Below are 19,082 nucleotides of genomic sequence, written 5' to 3'. Positions count from 1 at the left end.
TTGCCCGAGGGTGGAATCGAACCCGGGTCCCTGGCACTGTGAGGCAACAGTGCTAATCACTGAGCCACCGTGCCGCCCCTATAACCACTGGTCTTTCTCTAAAAGAAAGTTGTCAATGGTCTCTCACAAATTGCAACTAATTGTGGCCAGCAGATTTACTAATTTGCACAGAATAATCTTTCCTAATATCATGATCCTGGTGGGAATAGTATACTGGAAATCAAGCCCTGCTATTTCGCAACATGACCAATTTAATCTCTAAGATAGTTAAAGATAAAAGAAAATAAATTTTTCATCAAGGAACAAGAAAGCCAATAAATTATAATATAGTCATAGAGTCATACCGCAGAGAAACAGACCCTTTGGACAACTTGTCCATGCCAATCAGGTTTCCCAAGCTGAACGAATCTCATTTGCCTGCGTTCCCTCTAAACCTTTCCTGTTCATGTACCTGTCCAAATGTCTTTTAAATACTGTAATAGTACTAGCCTCTAAGGTAGTTTGTTCCATATACATCATCCTGTGTGAAAAGGTAGCCGCTCAAGTCCCTTTTAAATCTTTCCCCTCTCACCTTAAACGTATGCCCTCTAGTTTTGGAATCCCCTACCCTGGGGAATAAGCCTAGCCTCCAACATATAGCTAAAACCAATTATTAATAGTAATATGCAAATTTAAACAATAACCACTTCAAATCAAAACACATGCATCCATTCACACATAGAATTTTTCAGGAATATTGTGGGTAAGGGAAATATATAAGCAGAAGGGCACAAACTCTAAGGATGTGTTCAATCCAAAAAGGGAAATGAGGCTTTTTTTTTGTTTTTTTTGGGGGTTTTGGGCAATGACATCACATTGTCAAATGACATGATCACCAATTGGGAAGATGGTCAGATGGACCTAGGTCTTGTTTTGAGTTAAAAGTTTTCTTTCTTTTTGTAAATACTTTTGGTGTTAATACTATTCAACTTACAGAGAGCAAACAAGTGAATTCGCTTGCTGGCAGTCTTAAAAGCCTTAGTTCCAGTTGGTCTCTCTCCTCTCAGCTCTGTGTCAAGATGCTGCTTTAAAACCATACCAAGTTGTTGCTGGACAGCTACTGCTTTTTGTTTCCAAAGATATCTGATGCCAACATGACTCTCAGACACATTAAAATCCAGATTCCAACAAAAGAATACCATAGAGTTCAATTTTTCCTTCATGTTGTAAAAGCAGAACCTGATAATCCAAACTTTAATTTTTTAGTTTATATTTCCAAATAACATCGGTGTAATTCTTATAATGCGATGGAATTGAGACCTGCCTTAAAGATATTGAACAGGCTTTCATTGTTTTTGCTTAAAAAGAGAAGAGAAAGGGATGACTTGATAGAGATCAATAAGGATTCAAAAGGGTTCAAGGATAGATGAAGATGTTTCCACTCGCCAGCAAAAGCAAAAGCTCCAGGAACTAGGGGCCATAAGCACCAAACAACTGAACATAGTCATCAATTAATTCATAGGGAATTCGAGTGAAGCATTTGTAACCAGGGAATGGTTAAAAGCTGGAACACACCATCACAGTAAGTAATTAAGGTAAATCGCATGGATGTATTTAAGGGGAAATTAGGTAAACGCAAGAGAAAATGGAATAAGATGATCTGTTGATGGAGTTTGATGTAAGGAGGGAAGAGGCTCAAATGGAGTGTAAACACAGCCACGGATCTGATGGGCCAAATGGTCTATTCAATGCTATAATCTGAATTTGGCTCAAAACCTTTCTTGATATACAGATTATCCAATGTTCAAACAGAAGTCTTCTTTTCCTGCAACCAAGTTTACTTCCTACACAATCTTTAAGCTATCCCAGGTCCAAGATTGCAGAAGGATAAGATACTGTGAGACTTTTCTAGTTCCACAACTGCGCATTGTCAGATGCAATTTACCTGTCAAGATTCCATTAGGAGTGCTAACTGGTTATGTCTGGAGAGGAAATCATCAGCAACATACTTCAATTGTACCACACTGGTGGATATTAGTACAGGAGGGCAGTCCAGGAGTAACACAATACATACGTAAAAATGAGAGGTCAACCTGCTAAAGCTAAACCACAGGTCTATTTGCTCATCAACCATCGAAGCAGCAAATGATAGAAATAGTTAAACCATCCCCATCCAATGGATTAGATCCCATTTCTGCAGACCCATCACATTTAGCCGTGAATGACAGTGACAATTAAACAACTCATTAGAGGAGAAGGGTCTGCAAATATCTCCATCTTCAGTGATGGGGGAGCCAATGCACATCAGTGCAAAAGACAAGGCTGAAGTATTTTCAACAATCTTCAGCTAGAAATGATGACTGGATGATACATCTTGATCTCTCGCTGAGATCACCAGCATCTGCCAGCTCTATTCATTCCACATCAAACCAAGAATCAGCTGAAGGCACTGGATACTAAAAAAAAGCTATGAGCTCTGACAGCAATCCAACAGTAGTATTGAAGACTAGACTCCAGAATTAGCCTAACACTGGCCAAGCTATTCCACATCAACAACATTGATATTGGCACCATCAAGTGGAAACATTCCAAGGTTATCTATTTTCCAAAAAAATGCAGGACGAATCCAAGCCAACCGATTATCACCAAATTGTACTACACGCAATCATTATCAACATAACAGAAGGGATGATCAATTGAGCTATCAAGCAGCACTTGGTTTACAATAACCTGCTCACTGATCCTCAGTCTAGGTTCGCCCTTCAGCTTCTGGCCTCACGTGGAATATGAACAAAAAAGATGAACTCCAGAGATTTTGGGGAGGGAGTGTTACTGGCAAATACTACATTGCTGTCAAGGGAAAAGTGTGGCATCAAGGAGCCCAAGCAAAAAAGGACAGAGTCAATGCAAATTGCGGGAAGCTTTCCATTGGTTGGAGTAAAATATAGCACAAAGGGAGGCGATTATAGCTGTTGGGGTTCAGTCATCTTAGTCCCAGGATATCACGATAGGAGTTCTTCAGGGCAGTATTAATAATAATGCCAATAATACTGCGAAGCAGGTCAATGGGCTGAATGGCCTACTCCTATTCCTACATAGTGTCCTAAGCTCAACCACTTTCAGCAACTTCATTAATGACCTTCCTTCCATTGTGAAGATCAGATTGGGGATTGATGATTGCCCAACGTTCAACACCATCCACAGCTCCTCAGATACTGAAGCAGTCCATGTCAATATGCAGCAAGACTGGAACATAGCCAGGCTTAGGCTGACAAGTGGCAAATAACATTTGTGTCAGCTAAATCCTGGGCAATGACATTTCCAACAAGAGAGAATATTAACATTGTCCAATAAGATTCAATGGCATTACCAACAATGTAAGACTGGAGTAATCTCCACATGCCCAGATTTGTGCAGCTCCAAAAACATCAAGAAACTTAGCAACATCGAAGACAAAAAGCCTGCTTGATTAGTAGACCCATCCACCACCTTCAACTTTCATTCCTTTCAATGCTGATGCACAGAGGGAGCAATGTGCCCCATTTACAAGATGTACTGCAGCAACTCAAGGCTTCTTTGACAATATCCTCCAAACTAATAACCAATACCACCAAGAAAGAGCAAGTCAGATGATGCAGGAGATAGCTACCACCAATGGGCTCCTCGCCAAACTGTACATGATCCTGACTTGGAACAATATTGCTGCTCTATCAGTTTTGCTGGCTTAAAATCCCGGAACACTCTTCCCCCAGCACTGTGCATTTATCTACAACTCAGGACTGCCATAGTTCAAGAAAGCAGCTCACCATTAACTTCAAGAGTAATGAAGTACAGAATATAAATGCTGGCATAGCCAGTAACATGCGCATCTCACAAACCAAAAAAAAAATCCAGCCACTTACAAAAGCAATTCGTTTTGAGATCTTTTCAATTGGCGTTAAGAAAGATGGTGAAAGATAGTGAGACGCAGTTTGCATACGGGTAAACATAATGTTGCAAAGTTAGGCAGCTCCAGAGGAGACAGCAACACCTAGCCCTGCCGAGTCTTCACCATCCCCCCAGACCTCCCCCTTACTGAGGATGAACGGTCAGTCCTCAGTAAAGGGCTCACCTTTGTCCCCCTCCACCCACACATCAACGAATACCGCTCACATTTGGACATTGAGCAGTTTTTCTGCCGCCTCCGCCTCCACGCTAACTTCTTCAACCGTGAACCTAACCCTCCCTCTACTGACCCCTTCTCCCGCCTCCAACACACCCCCTCCTCCTGGACACCACCCCAAGGCCTCCTACCCTCCCTCGACCTCTTCATCTCCAACTGCCGTCAAAAAAAAAATCTGTCTCCATCTCGGGCAACCACCTAGAAACCGATATCCATTTCAAGCCCACCGACTCCCACAGCTACCTAGAATACACCTCCTCCCACCCACCTTCCTGCAAAAGTGCCATCCCCTATTCCCAATTCCTTCGCCTCCGCCGCCTCGGCTCCCAGGATGAGGCATTCCACTCCCGTACATCTCAGATGTCCTCGTTTTTCAAGGACCACAACTTCCCCCCCCAGTGGGCGAGAACACCCTCCACCCTGTCTCCCACATTTCCCGCAACTCATCCCTCACACCCCGTCCCCGCAATAACAACCAAAAAAGAATCCCCCTCATCCTCATGTACCACCCCACCAACCTCCGGATCCAACGCATCATCCTCCGACACTTCCGCCATCTGCAATCCGACCCCACCAAAGACATTTTTCCCTCCCCACCCTTATCTGCTTTCCGGAGGGACCACTCTCTCCGTGACTCCCTTGTCCGCTCCACACTCCCCTCCAGCCCCACCACACCCGGCACTTTTCCCTGCAACCGCAGGAAGTGCTACACCTGCTCCCATACCTCCTCCATCACCCCCATCCCAGGCCCCAAGAAGACTTTCCACATCAAGCAGATGTTCACCTGCACATCTGCCAATGTGGTATACTGCATCCACTGCACCCGTTGTGGCCTCCTCTACATCGGGGAAACCAAGCGGAGGCTCGGGGACCGCTTTGCAGAACACCTACACTCGGTTCACAATAAACAACTGCACCTCCCAGTCGCAAAACATTTCAACTCCCCCTCCCATTCCTCAGACAACATGTCTATCCTGGGCCTCCTGCAGTGCCATAACGATGCCACCCGAAGGTTGCAGGAACAGCAACTCATATTCCTCTTGGGAACCCTGCAGCCCAATGGTATCAATATGGATTTCACAAGCTTCAAAATCTCCCCTCCCCCTACCGCATCCCAAAACCAGCCCAGCTCGTCCCCGCCTCCCTAACCTGTTCTTCCTCCCATTTATCCCCTCCTCCCACCTCAAGCCGCACCCCCATCTCCTACCTACTAACCTCATCCTGCCCCCTTGACCTGTCTGTCCTCCCTGGACTGACCTATCCCCTCCCTAACTCCCCACCTACACTCACCTTTACTGGCTCCATCCCCACCTCTTCGACCTGTCTGTTTCCTCTCCACCTATCTTCTCCTTTATCCATCTTCTATCCGCCTCCCCCCTCTCCCTATTTATTTCAGAACCCCCTTCCCCTCCCCCTTTTCTGATGAAGGGTCTAGGCCCGAAACGTCAGCCTTCCTGCTCCTATGATGCTGCTTGGCCTGCTGTGTTCATCCAGCTCTGCATCTTGTTATCTCAGAGTATTTGTAGTTTGGAAAGCAGGATGTTAGAATTTGGTGTTTGTAAAATATTGGTGTTTGTAAAATGCTAGGGTGGACAGCAGAGCAGGGTCCCTTTAAAAGATGGTGTGCTTTTTCTATGCTTAGAGATTTAAAATGGATATCTGTAGGTATTAGCTTGTGGGTTTGCAGGTGCACAGAGCACCTGAATTGAAATATTTGTATCAAAAGGCTGTACAGTCAGTAAGCCAAGCAGCAGTTTTGTTTTGTTATCAAGGCGACAAGTTTGAATTTAGCCAATTAATTTGAATCAGGCACCCAGACACCAAAAACCAATTAAATTTAAATCTGATGCTTTTGACAACATAGGATCAATCATATTGTAAGGAATATTCATATGTCATCAATGGTATAAAAGGAGGGGTAGTTGGGCATTGACAGGAGAGCGAACTGCCATCTGCAAGAGTTAACAGTTCTCAGCTTTCAAGAGAGAATCACTAGCTCTCACAGTCTTCTCTAAGTTTTAGAGAAAGCACCATCTAAATCAAAGTACCTACAGCACAACCAATTAATATAACTGACAGAAGAATACAATGGAGAAGGCGTTCCTGACAGAACATTCAATGGAGAAGGCAAAGAACATTCTGGAAGGCACGTAACCTGGCTGTAATTTTGACAGACTAAATTCTATTTTTATTATTTTTGTTTTAATGAAAGTGGGACTTGTACTTATTGGAACAGCATATCATTAGAATCTTAGAGGTAGTAAGAACTGCCGATGCTGGAGTCTAAGATAACACAGTGTGGAGCTGAAGGAACACAGCAGGCCAGGCAGCATCAGAGGAGCAGGAAAGCTGACGTTTTGGGTCGGGACCCTTCTTCAGAAATGGGGGGAGGGGAAGGGGGCTCTGAAATAAATGGGGGGGGGGCGCGAGCTGGGGAAGATAGGTGGGATGGTGACAGGTAGTGGTGGGGATTGGTCAATGATGTGGGAGGAATGGATAGATGAGAGAGAAGACGGACAGGTCAAGGAAGCGGGGATAAGGGGCTGGGGAAGGTAGGTGGGTTGGCGATAGGTGAGTGCAGGTAGCCAGTGGTGGGGATTGGTCACTGAGGTGGGTCCCAACCTGAAACGTCATCTTTCCTGCTCCTCTGATGCTGCCTGGCCTGCTGTGTCAAGCTGTGTTATCATTAGAATCTTGTTTTATTCGGGTATAGTTAGCAGTTAGAAGGGGTTTATTCTGTTTGTTAATAATTTAATTAATTTGTTCACTGTTAGAGTTAGATAAATAAGTTGTTACATGTTGATCATAAAGTGAGTGTCAGGGGTTTATTTCACTTAACCACTAGAAGTTGCTGAAGAAGCAGAATATATCCCTTCTCACAATCCTTTTAACAGATTATAGGAACAGGCACTTCTCTCTGGGTGTTTCGGTTTTAATTATCCGTGGGGGGCAGGGGTGAACCTTTGCTTTATAACAATAAACATTGAACTTTTGAGTATATTTTCAGTTGTTCTTCCTTATATAAATGTATTTCAACGCAATTAAATCAAAAGGGTGATTGGAAGAAGTAGAACTACAGTGACAGCTACAGGTTCAGCATTTGTAGATTGCAATCTGCATTTATCGTTCATACTCAGTAACACCAAAGACTTCCAAGTTAGGCTCTGTCAAAGGTCAAATCATTGCAAACAATCTTGCATTTTTCAAATTTGATATCTTACTGCAATTTCAGAAATATCACATACAGAGTTGGCAAAATGCCAATTACTAGGAGTGGTATCATTTTCTTTTTGAAAGTATGATGTATTTTGATATACGTTGTTATGATTCCAGCTGAGTTATTACTGGAAACATCAGATCCCAGTCTGGAACCTGGCTTGACAGATTAGATTGTGTTTTGTTTTCATTTTAACAAAGTGGTCTCTTGCTAAAACATAAGCTTGCAATTTTGCAGATTTTGTTTTAACAATAAACTGAAGTTTCAATAAACAGAAGTTTAATTTTTCAAAAGTACTTGTAAACAAATTAAAAGATTTTAAACACAGTAAATGTATCATTAAACTAATACTAAAACGCTCCTTCACATATTAAAAAAAAAACAACAGCTTTTGCGTAGAACTCAAAACACATCCTTGTACAGGACCCAGAGACATACCTTCTAAACTTAAATTCACATGTCTCCGACACTTTGACAGTGTTACATAGTTGGGTAGAGTACTTGTGGATTCGAAGGCAGGATGTTAGAAATTGGTGTTTGTAAAATATTGATGTTTAATAAATATAGGGAGGAAAGCAGTGTGTGGTCCCCTCAAAGGATAATGTGTTTTTTCCAGGCTTGGAGGTTAAAAAAAAAGTCTGTGGGCAGCTTGTGGGTTTGCAGGTGCACAGAGCACCTGAATTGTAACATTTGTAACAAAAGGTTGGATGGTTAGCAGGCCAAGCCACAATTTTGTTTTGTTATCAAGACAAGTTTTGATTTAGCCTTTTAATTTAAACCAGGCACTTAGATACAAAAAAACCAAATAAATTTAAGTCAGATGGTTTTGACAACATAGGACTAATCCTATTGTAAGAAACTGATAATGTCATCAAGAGTATAAAAGACAGGGTCAGTTACAAAATCACCAGAGAGCGAACTGCCATCTGCTAAGAGTTCAGGTCTCTCAGCTCTTAGAGAAAGCATTATCTAAATAAAGGTACCACTGCACTCTTAGTTAATATTCCTGACAGAAGATCAATGGAGAAGACACAGAACATTCAGGAAGGTGTAACCTGGCTGTAATTTCAAGAGACTAAACTCTAAATTTTTTAATTTTGGTTTATATAAGTGGTACTTATATTTATGGGAACAACAGTTTTATTTGAAAATAGTTATTAGTTTGAGGGGAATTGTTCAGTTTGTTAATAGTTCAGTTAAGTTGTTCTCTGTTAGAGTTGGATAAATAAATTATTACTTGTTGATTATAGAGTGAGTGTCAGGTGTTTATTTCATTTAACCACTCTTTTATAACAGATTGGGGGTAGGAGGCAGCTTATACCACTTTTTACACTTCTTTTAACAGATTATAGGGTGAGGTGAGCCTCTCTGGGTGTTTTGGTTTTAGTTTTCGGGGAGGGGGGGTGGCGAGGAAGTGGGGTGAGGGGGTTGACCTCCACTTTACAACAAAAGGTTTAAATCACTTGTGACTTTAACTAATAGACTGCAACTGCAAATAGCTTTTTCCTGGAGCTATCCATATACCTGAGCTTAAGAGAATTCAGCTTGAAGCAACCTCTTCAGCATTTTATCCCAACACTTCTGGTCTGCGACTAATACTAACACTTTCATATAATCTAGTGGCATTCCATCCCTCCCTTCTCAGAAGCACTGGTCCACACAGGCATCTTAATTGAAGGATTTCACAGGACTGTCCAAAGCTCAGTAAAACTAATTTAAAAAACTCTCTCTGTCTATCGATACTGGTGTTACTCTTAACTTAAAAAAAAGTCCTGGCTTTTTAAATTGGAGCTTATTTATTTTGATCGGTTATAAAACTTTACCAGTGTAGATGACCCATTACTTCTAAAGCTAGGCCTCAAAAACGGGTTTAAAAGTTACCATAGTTACAGATATACTTACAAGATAATTACTAAATTCAGACACAGAGAAACCCCACAGGTTACTAATTCAAAATCCAAAAACAAAAAGATACAATAAATGATATTAAAAATATATAAATCTCTCAGTCTACATCACAACATCATATTTGAAAATAAACACATTCTTCTCATATTTAGATAAATTTTGAACATAAGTTGCAACATTTTGTTAATGACATTCTACTTAGCTATTAGTACATTTTCAATTTACTGCTTTCCATAATTTGATGCACAAGGTGTGGTTGTCAAATTAACACACAGCTTTTGACAATTACAAATGAAAAGCTCTTGGTTGCAAAAATGAGCTCACTGGCAGATTCACTAACTTGTAATAAATGAATCTGAGTCACAAGAGATGGCCACATAATTGATTTGTTTCTACCAGGAACTTAAGCAAAAGCCAAGGTTAAAACAAGACATAATTCATTTCCTGTTGAACATTTAAAATAGGCCACAAACTATTTGACAGAATAGAATTAAATAACATTGGATCTTTGGCTAATTGAAGCATCATATTATTGTGTTAAACCAAAAAAATCAAACCAAGAAGTAAAAACAAATCTACTTATCAAACTTACCTGGATCTCAAGAAACAACATCTACCATTTGGAAAAGGATACAGAAAGATCTATAGCTGCACCACCCAGAAAGATAAGCAGCCAGGGTAAAGCTTGCAAGATAAACGCAGGAGTTTTCTCATGTGCCAGAGCGGCAGCAGCATACAGTAAGCCCCCTGGAATTGAAAGCATTAGGGCCCATTTCTCAAGAATACAATCAATCTTCCCCTGAGACTGTAAAATAGAAAAAAAAACACGATTTTAAAATGTTTCAAGATCTATTACCTTTTGATTTGACTATTTCAATTTACTGCTGGTCACCTCCCACTTACTGTGCTCTGAAAACTTGAGGTCATACAAAACTCTGCTGTCTGTGACCCTCCTCACACCAAAACCCAATCGTTGATCATCCTTATGTCTGCTGACACTACAGTGATTCAGAGTTATGTGCTACCACAGTTTTAAAACACTTCTCCTGGTTTTGAAACCCCCTCTGGCCTCACCACTCCCTACCTCCATGATCCTTGTCAACCCAAAACACTTCCAAATATCTATCATAGTTGTCTAATTCCAGACTCTTCAGTGTTTCCAAATTTAATTGCTCCATAATTTTTGGCTGTGCCTTTAACTGCTAAGATCATAAATACTGGTATTCACTGTAAAACTCTGTGCCTCTCTTTAAGATGTTTTTTACATCCACGCTTTGGTCAAGCTTTTGATCATACGACTTAATTTTTATATGTGTGGTTCATTTTCAAATGCTGTTTTATAATAGACCCATGCATTGCTTTGGGATATTTCATTGTGTAAAATGATACCATATACCAGCAACAAGTTGTTGCTGTTGTTGTTCAATAGAAAGAAAAAAATCAAATAGGATATATAACCAATCTACTCACAACAAATCTCCCATCTCAGAGCAATCGCTCATACATCAAGTAACTTTGACGCAAGTAGCTTCTGGGTACAAAGAAAGTGAGTATCCCTCACTGAAACTGGATACATCAGGACAATCTTAATCACTGTCATAGAAATCTTTTTCCAACAGCTAAATGAACAAATGAGTACATTACCTTCACTCTGTCCACCTGCAGTCAGATAGAAAGTCACAATGGAGGACAAAAACAACTTTTACCAGAGCCATCAACTCCAGCAACATTTGGAATCACTTCATAACCAGACTTTTATGCAAAAATCCAAGTAATGCATTAATTAAAAATCCAAAATTTCAGGTATTTCACTCACCTCTTCCTACTTCCATGATCTCTGTCAACACCAGAACCCTCCAAACATTTAACATGAACCTCTAATTCTAACCTCTTATTTAATTGCTCCATAATTAGTAACTGTGCCTATTATTACTTACTGCCTTTAGTATCAGAGGAAACTTTGACGTCCAGGCAATAAAAACTGCAATCACCCCCAGCGCATAGCCAATGATTTCTGTGTTATCCTATAAAAACAATGCATTTTATAACAGTGAATTGACAAATATTAGTTATATTCATAGATGATGATGTCACAATCAAACATTAGTGAAATTTTCCAATATTTGCCACTTGCTAATATTAACACAGAGAAACAGATTTCAGGAAACGACAGGAAGAAATGCGGCCTTGTCTGCCACAGGTTACTAATTTGCATACAAGGTAAAAGGTGTAGCCAACAATGAATAAAAAACAAACTCAGGTCTAAGCATATCTAGTATCAGATTCAAAGCAAACAATGTGAAGCTTGGCAAAGTAAAGTCAGATCACATCTATGATATTATCACAATCTAGAAGGACTTTCAGAAACCTTGGTCAACATTGCTATGATCCACAGATAAATAAAACCACCCTGTAGGAATTTTTTCCACTGTTGCTTGGGAAGATAATTTACTTTTAAAATAATACCAATGTGAGATTTACATGAGAGTAATGAGGATATTATGGTACTGAAGAATCCAAACAGAAATTTATTACAACTAGCTATTTTGTACGAACATTCCATTCAGAGGCGTGACCTACCTAAATTAACATTAGGCTAATAGATTACAAGAAAGGAATGCATTCAGATGTGTATCATGTCTGACTAATTTATTCGAGTTTTTCAAGGAAGTGTCAACCAGGGTGGATAGACAGGAACCAGCAGAAGTGTTCCAGAAGACAAGGTACTTTACAAAAGGTTCAGTGAGAAGTAACCATGGTGTTGAAGGTAGTACATTGGCATGGATAGAGAACTGGCTTATGGGCATGAAACAGGGAGTGGGGATAAAGGAATCTTTTTCAGGTTGGTGACCCATGACCAATGGGGTTCTACAGGGATCAGTGCTGGAACTGCAACTGTTTACAAAATACATTAATAACCTGAGGGAAGGACGTGGATGTATTGTAGCTAAATTTGCAGCCAACACTAAAATAGGTAGAAATACTGGTTGTGAGAGGGATATGAACAGTTCACAGAGAGATAGTGATAGGTTAAGTGGTTAAAAAGTTGGCAAATGGAATACAATATGGGAAAATGCAAAGCTGTTCATTTTGGAAGGGAGAATAAAGAACAAGAACATCATTTAAATGGAACAAAATATTATTTAAATGAAGAAAAACTGCAGAAAGCTGCAACACAAAGGGACTTGTGAGTACTTGTGCATGAAACATAGAAAGCTAGCACACAGGTACAGCAGGTTATAAGGAATACTAAAGGAATGTTGGCCCTTATTTCAAAGGGACTTTGTGTATGAGTAGGGAAGTCTTGCTGCAACTGTACAAGGTGTTGGTGAGACCATATCTAGAGCAATATAAGCAATTTTGGTCCCCTTATTTAAGAAAAAATCTTTTTTATTGAAGGCAGTTCAAAGAAGGTTCACTTGAATGATCCCAGGAATGGACGAACTGTTTTTTGAGCAAAGTTTAAACAGGTTGGGACTCTAGTCACTGGAGTTTAGAAGAATGAGAGATGATCTCATTGAAACATATAGGATTCATCAGAGGCTTCACATGGTAAATGCTGAGAGGAAGTTTCCCCTCATAGGAGAGTCCAGGACTAGACAACCTAGTTTCAAAATTAAGGGGTGCAAATTTCTTTTCTCAGAGGGATGAGAATCTTTGGAACTCTTGGCTACAGAGAGCTGTGGGGACAGAGTCCTTCTGCAAATCCAATGCTGAGATAGATAAATTCTTGATCAGTAGGGGAATCAAGGGATACAGACAAAGGGCAGGAAAGTGGATGTGAGGGATATCAAATCAGCCACAATCCTATTGAACGGTGGAGCAGGCTCCGGAAGCTGAACGGCCTACTCCTGTTTCTATTTCTTATGGTCTTATGCTTCAAGTAATGTGGGTTAAGACAGAACGAGATACCTTTAAACTTGGGTCATATACCAGGAAGTGATAAAATCAAGAGGACATGTCTTAACGGCATATTGACATAGTGTCTTTTGAAGATATACTAACTGTGAGGCATAACACAACAAACAATACGGCCCGAGTGAGTATTAAAATGGACATGGTCATAAATCTCCTGAATGCAAGGAGCCAAAGTCTAGGGTATTACACCAACTGTAAGAAACTACTACAGAGAGAAGCTGCAGTAATACTTTATGTTGATTTTTTGAAGTAATCCAGATTTTTGAGATTCCTGTTATGGACATGAAGGTCTGCCTTAAGTACAAGCATTTCTTGTGACTTTTCTCTTATTGGATGGAAACACTACTCGCATCTCTCTAATGTTCAGCAAAAGAGAGGAGCATGAAGTGAACAATGCTCAACTAACCCAACAATTGGTATAGGTATGTTAAAGAAAAAAAACTTCTCTGTAACTTTAAATTCCATCATGTTCATCAATACCAAAAAAGCAACTCACTTAAACCTATTCTACTGCTGTTCTCCCTTAACTTTTCAGAATTTTTTTTTATTTTTAATGAAACAAATTATGAATGTTGCTTCCATCACTATTTGTGGGAAGGAATCCATGTCCTAACAACCCTCTACAGTAAAATAATTCTATTGCTCTTTCTCTTTTTTTTTGGTGATTGTTTCAGATATTTACCATTTAGTGACAACCAGTGGAAATAATTTTTTCTGAATTATAAATCAGCATAATGAATTTGAGTATAGACTTTAGTCATTTAGTAGTACAGAACTCAAGTATTGATTTAAAAAAAAGACGTTTTGTTGCAACTCTTTGTCTAGCACTCTTCAGGCCGTGGCTCCCTGTTGGTCACACTCCCATCTCCGAGTTGTAAGATTTAGTGTTCAAGATCTTCATTAGGGCGTTAGCAGAAAGATTAAAGCTGACACTCCAGCTCAGAGGGAGAGCTGCACTCTCAGATCCAATGTTAACCCAAGCCCCATCTGTCTGTTTGAGTGGATGCAAAAATTCCAAGGCACTGTTCTGCCTCTTGCGCTGGCCAATCCCTTAGTTAACATCCCAAAAGCAGATTTTCTGTTGCTATTTGTGAGAAGTTGTCACATTTTCTACATGACAACAGTGAATATAGGAGGTATGGTTAGTAAGATTGCAGATAACACCAAAATAGGTGGTGTAGTGGGCAGTGAAGATGATTATCTCAGAATACAACAGGACCTTGATCAGTGGGCCAATGGGCCGAGGAGTGACAGATCGAGTTTAGTTTAAATTAATGTGAGGTGTTGCATTTTGACAAGGAAAAATCAGGCCAGGACTTATACAGTTAATGGTCGGGTCCTGGGGAGTGTTGCTGAATAAAGAGACCTCGGGGTGCAGGTACACAGGATGGTGAAGACGGCATTTGGTGCACTTGCCTTTATTGATCAGAGCATTGAATACAGGAGTCGGGACATCATGTTGCAGCTGTACAGGATATTGGTGAGGCCACTTTTAGAATATTGTGTTCAATTCTGGTCTCCTAGTGATAGGCAGGATGTTGCGAAACTTGAGAGGGTGCAGAAAAGATTTACAGGGATATTGCCAGGACTGGAGAGTTTGAGCTATAGAGAGAGGCTGAATAGGCTGGGTCTATTTTCTCTGGAGTGTCAGAGCCCCAAGGGATGACTTGATAGAGGTTTATAAATCATGAGGGATATGGATAGAATGAATAGCCAAGGTGTTTTTTCTCGGATGGGGGAGTCGAAATTTAAAGTGAGAGGGGAAAGATTTGAAAAGGACCTGGAGGGTAACTTATTCACACAGAGGGTGGAATGTGTCAGAAAAAGTTGCCAGAGGAAGTAGTGAAGATTTTGACAACTACAACATTTAAAAAGTATCTGGATGGGTGTATGAATAGGAAGGGTTTAGAGGGACATGGGCCAAATGCTGGCAAATGGGACTAGGTAAGATTGGGATCTCTGGTCTGCAAGGAAGAGTTGGACCATAGGGTCTGTTTCCGTGCAGTATGAGTCTATGACAATTTGCAAGAATACTAATTTAAAGTTTATTGTATAAAAGGAGAGTACAGATTGGTTAGCAAGTGGACGTATAAGAATCACATCCAGTGCTGACTGTCATATGGACCACTGGCTCATCTGTTCAAACTGAGTTTCCATTTTTATTCTACCTCAAGAACAGACCTAGAGACAACCCATCAACACCATCTTGCAGTGCAAGATTTCAAGCAATCTTAGATGAGACTGGAACATTCTGATCTCACTGCTGATTGCACTCAAGAAAAACTCTGGGAACACGTAAAGCTTGGATACCTCGAATGATATCTTTTGACTTGGCACCTTGAAGAACAGGGGCTAGACTGATGAAAATGAGTACGAAATCTAAGATCTAAAAGCAATAAAAAGATTAGCTCATCATCTGGCTTAGCCAGCCAGCCAAGAGAAAATGACAGCCTGGCATCAAGCATACAGCACACTTCAACTGTTAAATTGGGGAATATCCAAAATGACTGATGGATCACACTTAAGGAAAAACCTCAACTGTACCTGGATACTGGTGATGTAAGAGCTTCTATGAAGCTCCAAAGTCATTGAACCAGCACAGCAAATGAAAAACACCCTTAGGAGTGCCAACGGAAAGACACCACACACTGACAATGAGTCTGTCCTGGATCTCTATTCAGAGCACTTTGAAACATTCTTCAGTACCAACTGCACAATGCATCCTCCTTTCTACCATTAGGAAGATCCTAGCTTTAATATTTCTGCATTGGCCGTCTCAGGAGAAGCAAACCTTCCAAACAGCCAGTGTGGTTTCACTGCAGTCAGAGCCACACTGATATGATACTTAGGCAAATACAAGAAAAGTGTTGTGAGCAAAACAGAAGCCTGTACATCATTTTTGTAGATTTCATCAAGATATTCAACAATGTGAGCATAGGTGAAATTTGGAATAGCCTTGAAAAATCTGGAGGCCATCCAGGTCCCAGAACATGGTGCAGCAGTTTCATGAAAACCAGAGGTAGGAACAAATTACTGCTGATGCTGGAATCTGTCCTGAAAACATAAAATGCTGGAGAACACAGTGGGTTAGGCAGCATCTATGGAGAGAAAGCAAGCTAACATTTTGAGTCTTGATGACTCTTCATCAAAGCTGATGTTTAAGTGTGGAAGAGCCAGCATTTATGCAATAGTAGGGGGGAGGTGTGGACTGCTGGGGGAGAAAGGATGTTGATAGTTCAGATTAAGTGATCCCATTCCTTCCCTTTCTTTTAGCTTTAATTGTTACATTCTCTGTCACCATGTCCTCTCTCCCCTTCCCCCACTTCAATGCGACTGTCTGTGCTTTCCAGTCTGGCAGTTAGACACACCATTGTTCTGCTATTCTCACAATGCAATCACTTAATCTGAACTTTCAACATCCTTTCTCCCCCAGCACTCTGTACTGCACCACCCCCACACACCACCACCCCCCAACACATACACACGCACACACACACAATTGCATAAATGCTGGCCCCCCTATACTTCACATCAGCTCTGATGAAGAGTAATCTAGACTCGAAACATCAGCTTGTTTCCTCTCCATGGATGCTGCCTGACCCACCATGATCGCCAGTCTGGGCAAAACAAACACAACACCGACTTCTTGAACCCCTTCTGAATGTTCAACGGTGGGAAGTAGGGCTGTGAGACAGCCTGATCTTATTCACCATCTTCTTCAGCATGATGCTGTGGTCAGCAGTGGAAGCCTTTAAGGAGGGAGTTTACATACGCTTCCAACCTTATCAACATCAGGTACCTTCAGGCTCACAAAGAATCAGGAAAAACTCATCCATGATCTTCTGCTCACTGATGACTATTGCTGCCCTGGCCCACATCCAGTCAGACCTGCAACGTAGGGCAGCTCAACTTTTTTAATTAAAGATTAGTTCAAAGAAAAGTGAAGCCCTACATGAGCCTATGCCCCACGAAGAATATAGACCACTAAGTATTGTCAGAGAGGGAACGGAACTGTCTGAGCTGAAAGCAATCAACCAATTTACTTAAAGACAAGGAAGTGGACAATTGGCTTTTGCAAGCAAACAGCATATTTAGAACACTCTACAAGAGAGTATGGAGCAACGACAGCCTCAGGGCAAAGTCCAACCTCAAAAGTGTATGCAGTCACAGTCCTCACCATCTTTCTGTATGGCAGTGAGACATGAGCCCTTTCTGTCATCATACGCACCTTCTGAAGCATTTCCTTCAGTACTGCCTCCACACCATCTTTAAGATCCACTGAGAGGATCACATCGCAAACATTGAATGCTGGCCCAGCCAGTGATGCTCTCATCCCATGAATGAATAAAAGAAAGTGCTGAAGCTCATTAAATTGTAGTGAACATTCTTTAGGCTACACTGTGAACAATTCTAATCTTCAGTTTATAAAAGGACAGTAGCACTGGAAAAGGTGCAAAGGAGATTTCCTAGACTCATACCACTGTGTGGGTATACCTACTAGGAAATAGAATAGGCTGGAGTTTCTTCCTCCACAAAAGACTGAAGGATGTCACAGCAGATTGTCTTTAAGATTATGATAGGTTATACAGGATTTGGTATTTTCCTTGCAGGCAAGGCAAAACTAAGGGTCATAAATATTGTTGTTACAAATAAGTCCATTGAGGAGTTCAGAAGGAAATTCTTTACCTGGAGAGAGTGCAATTCTTTAGTCTAAAGAATTGGGGTAACAAAAGAGCAAAGGTACACTGAAGGGATGGCTAGATAAATACACATGAGAAAGAAGTGGTTTGTTGATGGGGTTAGTTAAGAACATCAAGATACCAGTGCAGAATATAAATACCAACATGGATCTGCTGGGTCCAATGGCCTGTTGTTATGCTGTAAAAATGATCTAATAGCTGGTATCAATGACAGGTGTCAACACTGAGAGATCAATGGAAAGCAAAACCCCAGGCTGAGGTGATTGAAACAATTCAGTTATATTTTCAAATGCAGATAAACTTCAATCAGATTAGTAACTGGGAACTCACAAGGTTAAAGTAAAAGAGCTTAATTCAAAAATAACTTTCCTGAGTCTGCAAATTGTCCAGATGATCTTTGTTTAGGTTAAATGAACAGCCAACTGACCACTTGAGTACTATTTCACCTGAAGTAGTGTGGTAAGCAGTCTCCTTCTTGGTCCACGAATATCCACTTGAGGAACAGGAGAAGTCCAGAAGTAGTAACTTGTGCCCATTGCGAAAGGAAAGCAAGCCATGAACATGGCACTTCTTCTTCTTTTATTCCTTTGTCTTGGCCGATCTGTTTACAAATCACAAACAGTATGTCAACCTTGAAGATGTCCCTGTACAAGTACACTCCTTCTAATAGAATACAAAACGTACGCAGATTTTTGGGTGATGTACCAAGTACTTACTGTGTTCTCCAGGGGCTCATTTTGAGCACCTTTTTAGGTTGGTAAGGAATTTCCCAAAATTAGTTTTGCCTTGAAATGGTTTAAAGTTTTATTCCTTCTACATTTTTGCCCACTCTCAGGAAATTACATTGCTGCTACTGGATGGGGAGCACTGGGGGTTCACGATGCTTAATTTCTAATATAACTATCGGGCAATTCTAACAGACCAATAATGACCAAATCGTTTTATTTTCTATATTTTTGATTGAAAACTAAACTGCAAAAAGGATTGTTTTTAAAATGAAGGACTGAGGAAGGAATTGCTGCATGTTTGAAAAAAAGTTACTGGAACTCATCGAGTTGCATTCATATGATTGCTTTGCAAGCAGTGTGACCAGTTGTGGAATCGAAGGTCATCAGCATGATGATAGCTCTCTGATTGGCTCCTGGCCAGGTGAGCATCTTGGGAGTTTACTGTGGAGTGGAAGAAGCTTCCAGCTTGA

General features: G+C 40.7%; 1 protein-coding gene across 3 annotated transcripts in view; it reads right to left on the bottom strand.

Annotated features, from left to right (window-relative positions):
• Positions 1–19,082, bottom strand: part of tmem44 (transmembrane protein 44) — a 49,251-nt gene that overhangs the window by 12,331 nt on the left and 17,838 nt on the right. For all 3 annotated transcript variants that reach the window (XM_048604253.1, XM_048604254.1, XM_048604255.1), the window contains exons 4-6: positions 18,331–18,485; positions 11,204–11,290; positions 9,901–10,071 (exon numbers count right to left, since the gene is read on the bottom strand). In XM_048604253.1, coding sequence (XP_048460210.1) covers positions 9,901–10,071; positions 11,204–11,290; positions 18,331–18,485 — 413 coding nt within the window. The remainder of the gene's footprint in view (positions 1–9,900; positions 10,072–11,203; positions 11,291–18,330; positions 18,486–19,082) is intronic.

The sequence above is a fragment of the Rhincodon typus genome, chromosome 13 (genome assembly GCF_021869965.1).
Source record: "Rhincodon typus isolate 14 chromosome 13, sRhiTyp1.1, whole genome shotgun sequence".
In the NCBI taxonomy this organism is placed as follows: domain Eukaryota; kingdom Metazoa; phylum Chordata; class Chondrichthyes; order Orectolobiformes; family Rhincodontidae; genus Rhincodon; species Rhincodon typus.
Note: the sequence above shows the minus strand (reverse complement) of the source record. Positions and strands in the feature narration are given on the sequence as shown.